The sequence below is a fragment of the Crocodylus porosus genome, unplaced genomic scaffold, assembly GCF_001723895.1.
Source record: "Crocodylus porosus isolate Cpor-Errol unplaced genomic scaffold, CroPor_comp1, whole genome shotgun sequence".
In the NCBI taxonomy this organism is placed as follows: Eukaryota; Metazoa; Chordata; order Crocodylia; family Crocodylidae; genus Crocodylus; species Crocodylus porosus.
In genome coordinates this window covers 20465117-20474740 of record NW_017728949.1, presented here as the reverse complement: position 1 = coordinate 20474740, position 9624 = coordinate 20465117, and the positions used below count along the sequence as shown (strand labels likewise).

The following is a 9624-nucleotide window of genomic DNA, read 5'->3' as shown; positions in this document are numbered from 1 at the left end:
TAGAAGGCCCCCTGGTTGGTCTGACAGGACCTGCCTCTAATGAACCCGTGTTGGTTGCCCCTAAGCATAATCTCCCCTGCTGGCCCCTTGTGGACATGTGCCAGAATAATTCTTTCAAAAAGCTTACCCAGGATCGAGGTAAGACTAACTGGCTTATAGTTTCCCCGGTCCTCCTTCCTTCATTTTTTGAAGATGGGAACCACATTGGCCCTCTTCCAGTCCTCTTGCACCAGTTTGGTCTGAGACAATGTGCAATTAGGTACTTAATCAGTTTTAAAGGTCATTCACCTGTTAGGAAGGATGTAAGCAGATAATAAAAGCAGGTTGTGTCCAGAGAACCTTCATCCATATTTATGTAGTCTACACTCAAGCAAGGCTCCATTGAACCCGGGGGGAGTTTGCCTAAATAAGGACTTGATAATATAACCAAGTAATCTGTATTAGAAGTGTGTTTATCTAAGGACGTCATGTTCTTTGTATACTAACATATCACATCAGTGTAAAAGTTTATTTTAAAATATGTGAACTAAAGCCATGGTCATAGATCATATGCCACCAGAGCACCCTTCCACTGGTGTGGCGTCATTGGCAGCACACGTGGGTACAGGGTAAGACTTTGACTTTTTAATTACTTTATTCAGGGGTTCAGGTATACAACAATGGTGGCCGCTTGCAAAGCGAAACACAAACATGGGTACAGGGTAAGAAGAGAGCTGAGGTAATGGAATCACATCTTGTATTTTCCTCTTTGTCAATATCTGAGATTTAAGTTTACCCCTCTGCAAACTGATGGATGGTTAAAGGGCATGAGAAGATTTTCTTTCCTTTTTCTTTTTTTTCCCCCAGAGTGGAGCAAGAATCAACATCTCAGAAGGAAACTGCCCAGAAAGAATTGTGACCATCACAGGCCCTACAGACGCCATTTTCAAGGCTTTTGCCATGATTGCTTACAAGTTTGAGGAGGTGAAAAATTTTATTCCTTCCTCTTTGGAGGAAGATTACTGAGCAGATTTTAACAGACAGTGTTCAGGCTGAGATTGGTACTGTCTCAAATGCTGCCAAGTCCATTAATGTCTTCTGAAAATAACTGCAGGCCAAGTGGAGATGTTTAGTGCCTTCCTGTAGCTACATTTCAGAATGCAGAATCCCATGGCATTGTCATGTGGCAGTGTTACAACATTATGCTGCAATGTCAAGAGACTGATGTAATGTTACTGTAATGGGGCAGCATGTCAATGGGAAGGGGGAGGCAGCACAAAATTTTAGGCCTGGGCTTTGGGCAGTGAGATCAGGACAGAAATTCTTGCTCAGCCAGCCTGCACTGGTGTTACACACTTTCCCTGTGCAGTCTGTTGCTGCTGCTGTGAGAAGCCAATGGGCTGTGATGCAGGAGAAGGTGCTCTGAGATGACACCGTGCAGCCCCTCCAGAACAGTCAAAGAGGTGTCTTATAAGGAGGACAAGTTGCTGAGGAAAAAGGAGAGAAGGAAAGGTAAAGTAGAGAGAACAAGTCGGGTTGGGGGAATGGTGAGTAGGAAGGGTGGTATGTGGGGTAGTGATAGGGAGGGGAGAAAGAAGGGATGTCCACTAAGGAGTGTTGCCCATGGGTGGGAGGTCTGAAGCAAATGAATTCAGGCACAGCTTCCTCTATAAGGAAATACAAGCTTGTTCTGCTTAGGGTTCTTCTGGACCCTGGCAGCAAGGGAGTCATTCAGTTTGGCCCAGTTCTTAGCAGTAAGGAGTGTAGCTTTCTCGCAATGTACAGGACTAACCACTTTCTTCCAGGTGGCCTTAACAGAGAGGCAAAGGACCAAGAGGATAAAAACAAAAATTGGAATTGCCTGCCCTCCTCCTTTTAGAGCTGTTCTGTCAAAACCAAGGTTTAAGTACCCGAATGTAGACTAGATAGGCCTGTATGGGTGCTGGATGTACTTGCCCTCATCTTTTCAAGGGGGAGATGAGTGGATTTTTGAGACTATCAATACAGGATTTTTAAGAATACTGTAGCTCACTGTTACATTGCACTTTGTTGCAATAGCAGATGTCAGACTCTTTTATCCCCATGTTGCAAGGGGAAATGAAGTCACACAGAGAGGGGAAGTGACTTATCTAAGGTCACAGACCAGTTACAGAGCTGGGCCTAGAAGCCAAGTGCCCTGAGTTCCAGTTTAGTGCACTAGACCCACCTACCTCCTTTTCACTTCTGTGCTCACTCACCAAATGGAAAAGGCAGACATAGGAATCACTCCACATGAAAGGGTTGTATGCTTTGTATTTACAGTGGATTGGACATTTGATGGTATGAAGAGTGGCCTTTTCTTGAGGGTGTGAAAAGCTTTATTCTTCAGGAAAATTACTTCAATAAGGCATAATTTAAAGGTGGTGTGTGCTTTGGGAGATCCCATCACTTTGCATTACACAGTCACTTTTTTAACTTTGTCAGTGTGACATCTCCCTTGGGGTTTTCATCAAATTTAATTCAATTCTCTTTGACTTTTTGATTGTCAAGTGTAAAGATTTACTATGTGTAGCCTTCTGGGTTGAAGACCAAATTCAACTCCCTTAATTGGACCTGAATTGTTCCTGATAAAATCTCTGTAGGACAGCCTGATATGGGTATGAGAATGAAATATCTGTGTGCTTGATGGAAATATGCTAACATCTCTCCTATTGCTCAGTAGAATAGCTTATACTGTGTCCTTACATCTCTAGCTAGAAAAGAATTGCGTTTCATCCTGGGAGATCTTGTACTTAATTTTAGGTGGCACAGGGAGAGATTGTGAAAATGTGTCCTAAATATTCCCAAGAATAGGTTTCTAATGTAACATGCTTCATCATTATCACGCGGTGACTTTTTAACCATGATAAACTTAGATCAGTGGAAGTACTTTAACATTTTTGTAGACTTTCATATACTTTAAAGATCTCGTGGCATTTGAGGGCTGCAATTTATGGTAAATAAGCTAAGCATGCAGTCCCAGATGTCCCAAAACTTTTGTGCGTTTCAAGTAACGATCTTAGTGCCTTGGTGGAACTGTGTTATATAGCATTCACGTGAATAATGCCAACACTTTCTGCCCCTGAAGCACCAAACTGGTTGACCAAAAAGAATGATGCCTTCAATATGAGTTGGGAAAGCATTACAAACAGCTGTGCTAAAGCAGGAGTGCTCGACCCCTGGCTGGTAGGCCAGATCCAGCTTGCAGATTTGTCATATGGTCCTTGTGGCTTTTCACAGGTCCAAAAATTTGGTGATGGGGGAGTGGTGAAGGTGTTAATTGCTGCAGGCCAGGTGGCATGGCCCTGTGCACTAGATTGAGTGCATGGGGCTGGGGTGGGACAGGGCCAGGCTGAGCAGTATGGAGCCCGATCCAGGCACACAGGGCCAAGCTAAGGCAGCATGGGCAGTTTGGGTGCGTGGGGCTGGGTCAAAGCAGTGCACGGGCTGGTCTGGGCACAAGAGACCCAACTTGGCATGTCAAGCCCATGAGAGACTAGTCCTGCATCAGTTATCCTAGTCCAAAGGGCCAAAAGAGTAAGAACCACTGTAATAAAGGGTACAGTACTGTCTATGGGTAGCCAGTGCAAAATGCTGACTGGCACCTTGCAGATGTTTGACATACATGGTTATGCAGCTATGGAAATAGTTGACTGTCATGCTTTCTATTTTTGACAGCACGAGGTGATCACCACAGAGTTTTAGGCAAGGTTTAACATCAACTTGCCCATGTATTTAAGCCAGTTTAGATAGCAATTGTAAAGTAAGATACTTAATTCTGTTTTTTATTTCCTTTTTCCCCTTCTAAAGGACATAATCAACTCAATGAGCAACAGCACTGCTACCAGTAAACCACCAGTAACACTGAGGTTGGTTGTGCCTGCTAGCCAGTGCGGGTCACTGATTGGCAAAGGGGGCTCCAAGATTAAGGAAATCAGGGAGGTAATACAGACCTTTTTTACCCTTTGTTTTTTTTTAAATGATTATAAATGTAACTTATTAAAGCACATTTTCAATTGCATGATACTGATTTTGCAGCTTCAGGAATTAGTATCTACATGCATTCTGCATTACCAGCTATATCTGTGTTCAGCAACATAGTTGCCACCAGAAGCTGTGCAAGTGACATGGGTTCCTGCCAAAATGTATTTGACTTCCAAAGAGGAGGAGGATTGCAATATCTATCCACTGTTATGTAGAGCGGCACAGGAAAAGACAGTAGCAGTTGCATAAAATGTGCAAACAAAGAATTATTAACCCATTTAACACACCAAAAACAAACATGCTAAAGTTAGAGCTGGCTGCAAAGAAATAGACCATTGGATGTTTTCTTTTATAGCTGCCACACATTCAGTTTTGCTGTTCTCCCTCTCTCCCTTTCTCTCTCCCTCTTTCTGCTTTTTCCAGTCAACAGGTGCTCAGGTTCAAGTGGCGGGGGACATGCTGCCCAACTCCACAGAGCGGGCAGTGACAATCTCGGGAACCCCCGATGCAATTATCCAGTGTGTCAAACAGATCTGTGTGGTGATGCTGGAGGTACAGTCTGTAACAATGGGGGTAAAGTATATAGGAAAAAATTATCAACAACCAAAATGACAATGAAAACCCTGGAGTAGTCATGTTTGTTATTGCTCGCCACCAGTTATTGGATCGTGGTAGTTTCCTGGTACTGTTACTTTCAAACCCATATCATGAACTTTCACTCAGCAGTGCATTCCATTATTATTTATAGTGTTAGGGGTTGAAATACAATGAAATCTGAAATAAGATATTTTCTACTGGGTCATGTCACATGAAGGTTACTTTAGAAATTAGGAGGCCTTTTATGGAGGGACACGGAAAGAAAGGCTAGAACTCAAAAAGCAGAGAGAAGAGTGTGGATACAGAGAGAAATAAAATGTTTGACATGAGCTGAGGCAAACCCTTGAAGTGTTTGAAAACCAGGTTTTTTTGGTGGGAGAAGTCATTTTGGAGCAAATCCTGAAATGAATGGGACTAGCATGGAATGGAGTGATATGGTCACTTTTGAATTTTCATGCGAGAGAAGGCAGGAACTGGTATTTTTCACATGCCAGAGTTTGCAGTTTAGGGGATGAAATGCCATTTATCACAGACAATTACTGAGAGCAATGTGTTGTGTTGATCTGCTGTGTGCTGTCTTAATGTCACAACAAGCCCCTGAATCAAATGCAATCATAATACTCTCAAGGTGAGGAAGAATCCTGCTCCTTGGACACATGCAGCTAGCTAACACAGAAGACATCTCTGCAATGTTACATCCCTTTACCCCCTCTTGAAGGCTGCCTGACACAAGTTCATTACCTACCTCCAATGAGAACTGCATGCGTTCCTGTGACATAAGCAAAACAGCCACTCTTCCCTTCATTGGCTTGAAAAGATGCATATCTTATTGTGAGGCTTTAGAACAAGGAACCAAATGCTTGATTGTGACCAATGACATTTAAATACTTGCAGACTAGGTCAGGAAAGATGCCACAAGTACTTTGAAAAGAAAGGAATTTCATAGTAGTAGATAAAAATCCATGCTGTTGGACAAAGATGCAATGGTCATTGTTAAGTGATACATGTAGTGTTTGGTCTTTATCGTTGGTTGAGAGTAATATTATCCTTGAAAATGCCAGTGCCGTTTTGGTATATAAGTGAAATGAGTGCAGTGTATTGAAAGTAATAACTCTGTACACATGTATAATAATACATCAGATGTATAATAGGTATATGTCTACTGCTAGCTGCTGTGAAGTGCTGACATTCTGAAGTTCTGACTAACTTTAAGAAGAGTTGCCAATTTGCTTTAGCTCTAAAGTTTTGGCTCACTAATAATGATAATATTAATTACTAATACTAATAATAGGTATTTTTTTTAACATTTGTTTTGTTTTAGTATTTTACAGTGATTTTCACTATCATCCTGAATCCTTTTGTGATCTGAGAAATAACACACTAATTTTTCCTGCATTGCTAATACACTATGAGAAAAAGCATATTTTGCATATACATATATGGAATATATGTATATGTGCATGTACATACACACACTTATAGAAACTTTTGAACTAGTGTAGTTCATTTGGTGGATTTTATCTTTTCTGTGTTAATATTTATTGTGAGGTTTTTGATATTTTTACACTTCAGACAGTAGTGTCTATATATTTATAATATACACTAAGTTCTCTATAAGAAATGTCACAGGAAGAGCTTTCAAGAGATTTATTTCATGCATATCAATTATTTGTTTATGAGAAACCCAGCATAGAGTGAGAAGACATAATTCAATATACATGTATAAAAACACCATTCAAGCTCATAGTCACAGGATGTAGCTCAGGCATTCACATCTCAACAAATGGATAAGGCTAAGGCAGCAAACTGAATGGGTGAGTAGCTTGGACTTCTGGCAGGATGGAAAGCCAGGAAGCATGTATGACTGGGAAAAGTCCTCCCATTAGTGTGTTAATTTATGGCTCCATTTTGCCTTTCTGTCACTAGCACAACAACAGCTCTTACACTGCATTCAGCTTCCAACATATTGTACAGGAGCCCGAGAAGACCAAGAGCTGCTGATGCTAAACTTTACTGTTGACTGTAACCACATGTCATCCCAGCCATAGCCTTGCCCCCCAGTTGTTCTTGCAATTCTCATTCCATGATGGGAAATGTCAGGACCAACCAGACTTCTATATCACAAAACCACTACCATGCTGCCATGAGGCAGCATCCATTTTAGCAATGTGATCGTATAGTCCATTAGCCAAGTAGGCTGGGAGATTAAATTTATTACTCGGCAATCTAGAGATGGCCATTCGTTGAGCATATTGCTTGGAGAGGCTTGTGTGTATGTGAAGTCTACACAGTTGCTACCTGTTCTATACCTCCTATGTAGTTAAGGGACGGACTACATCTCTTATGCTCCTAAGTGAATTCATTCACCATTACAGTAACATCACTGAAAGTGATCATGATAGATTCATGGCATTTCTTTGTAGAAACAAGGAAACAATTTAGGGAATTTTTTTTACCATTGAGTTTAGTAAAAATAATTTCATATGAGAACTTTATTTAAAATACTTTTCTTTTATTTTCCTTTGAGAACCTGGTTAATGTCTAACCCTCTGTGGGACAACATTTATAAGAGTCTGTGCACAAATACTTCTTAAATGGCATATTACTGTTCTCAGCACTAGTATTACTTTTAACATATCACTCTTAGAATGTCCACTTAGACCTGGGCTCCTTATGTCTTCCTAAAGAAACCAACTGCTTGGGCTGTAGATTTACCTTTGTAATATCTCCGTTGTAGACCTAATAACAAAATCTTTCTATTGCCACTTATTTCTGAACAGTTGGGTTTTTCAATGGGATTTCAAGAGTGCTGCTATTGTAAATATTTTCTCAGAAACAGAAACTTTGGGAAAAATAGATAAAAAGAGAAATAAAAAATAAAAAGGGAAATTATGGAGTAGTAAATGTAGGGGACTGAATGGGGTTAAGTTAAGAAGGTATAACAACTTTAGGGGAGAAAAGAATTCCTCAACTAATTTAATTTGAGAATCGTTTTTTTTTCCATCTATCAAATTATTATAGAGCCTTTTATGCTCTTGTGCAGAAAACATAGTTTTCTGGTACCAACATTTTTTCTTTCAAAATAATTAAAGGACTTAATGTCCCGTGGAAAAACTGCAGGACAAGGATTGTATTATAGCATTTGTTGTATTGTTGTGTTCAATGACGTATTTCAATGACACTTTCTCTTTACTAATATTGCAGGAAAGTTGTTCTAATGTTTTCTCTCCCTCTCCTTGTCCCTTTTCCTAGTCCCCACCGAAAGGTGCCACCATTCCCTATCGCCCAAAGCCCGCCTCCACCCCTGTCATTTTTGCAGGTGGTCAGGTAAGAGCCGACCCGCTTGCGGCCTCCACTGCCAACCTCAGCCTTTTACTGCAGCACCAGCCGCTGCCCGTTAGTGCACTCAGGTTTTCTCGCCTTCTCACTTGCATGGTGTCATCCCATTCATATTGTGCCATAGCAGCTGGACTTAAAGCTCTTTGCAAAATTGCTGATTGTTTCTTTGCCTGAAAAATTGGCTTCACTTCTCCATCCATCAGTAGGGGAATTTCGAAACTACTTCCTCCAGCCAATTTGCAGGGGACTGAAGTTAATTGCAAAACATGCTTCTCACTTTCATGCATTCTAGGAAGAGACTGACTATCTGCAGCAGCAAATCAGCACTCACTTTGGATTACAAATCTCACCACATTAACATCTTACTCCTGCAAGGTAAGGGCTTGTAGCACAGGATACTAAGCAAGTGCTTTATCTGAGATCACAGTAAGCATAACCATGCTGGACTGAAAGTTAGAGTGTGTTCTGAACAGCTACACAGCAATAGTTACTATGATCTCAGTCTGCTCTGGACAGGGCTAGAAGAGCCACCTGTGCATGCCCTCCAACACCAGGCACTGACTCCAACACCAGCTTGAATGTCTGCCCATGAGATCATGCAACCCGCATTCCCGGAGCCCACATCCTCCCTCCTTACCACATGCCCAACACTCCCCAGCTTGGCAGCATCTGCCCCTGGCAGGCTGAGGCAACCTGGGTCTCTGCTACAGGTGAGGCAGATGGAGACATAGGGAGCTAAGCCTGGAAGGTGCTACTCCTACCTCTGAATCCCACCCATGCCAGCAGGACTGCTAGATTACTCATATTATCTCTAAGAAGTAGCCTGACAATAGCTGAGATCTGTGAAGTGGTCTGATGATAGCTAAGATGCGGAGATACTCCCATGAAAAGCTGTAACTGGTACAATATAAATGCACTTAGTAGGTGTTTCTCAAAAGCTCATGTTTTAAGTGAAGTTAACCCATCCTGAGTGTAACATACAGCATGACCCTAAGGGGCTGAGTGCTGTGAAGCTGATCCAGCAAAGACTATTAGCCCATACTCAGTTTAAGGAGCTGGTGTGCTTTATTTCAAGCTCAAAGTACTTGCAGGCTCTTAGTGCAGGGTGATATGGAATTGGAATCTGGTTTGAATGTGTTCTGACCATTAAAATTAGGGCTGCGTCTAAACCATCACACATTTGCCAGTTTCTGTTGCCAATCCACCTTAGCTGAAAAATTAGCCTAATTTGGTTTACAGTTCTGCTCAGGTTTGGCCAACATTTCATCTGCTAATGCACAATGAAACCCAGTTTTTGTTGAAAATTATCCATTTTAATTATGTTTGATGTGAGAAAAGGTTATTCATTGAATGCATTAAAAGCATTCATTTTCTAGCAGTTTTAGATTCATTAAAAAACATTTCACACAGGTTCTAAAATGTGATGACATAAGCAAAGAATCTCTGTACCATTCAAATGTAGCACTGAGTGCCTCTGCTTTTTCAGGGGCAGATCCAGTTCCCAATAGAATCAATGGAAAAAAATCAGTTTGCTCCCTGTTGACTCCGAACCAAGGTGCTCAGCACAACTCACAGAATTCAGGATATAAACAGACGTTGCCAAATGAAGTAGATCAGCAGTGGTGGGATGCATCTTGCCACAACTGATCCACTTTCTTGTCTGAAACATAAATTGTCCATTGTCCCTCATTGGGCCCCTGATGGGAC

The 9624-nt window shown here is 41.4% G+C and overlaps 1 protein-coding gene across 33 annotated transcripts in view; it reads left to right on the top strand.

The window, feature by feature from the left end:
- The window catches only part of PCBP3 (poly(rC) binding protein 3), a 138748-nt gene that overhangs the window by 61666 nt on the left and 67458 nt on the right, over window positions 1–9624 (top strand). For 17 of the 33 annotated variants that reach the window (XM_019554436.1, XM_019554432.1, XM_019554424.1 and 14 more), the window contains 4 exons: window positions 847–963; window positions 3808–3939; window positions 4405–4554; window positions 7831–7974. In XM_019554436.1, coding sequence (XP_019409981.1) covers window positions 847–963; window positions 3808–3939; window positions 4405–4554; window positions 7831–7974 — 543 coding nt within the window. The remainder of the gene's footprint in view (window positions 1–846; window positions 964–3807; window positions 3940–4404; window positions 4555–7830; window positions 7975–9624) is intronic. The other 16 variants (XM_019554421.1, XM_019554420.1, XM_019554429.1 and 13 more) reach the window with 5 other exon arrangements.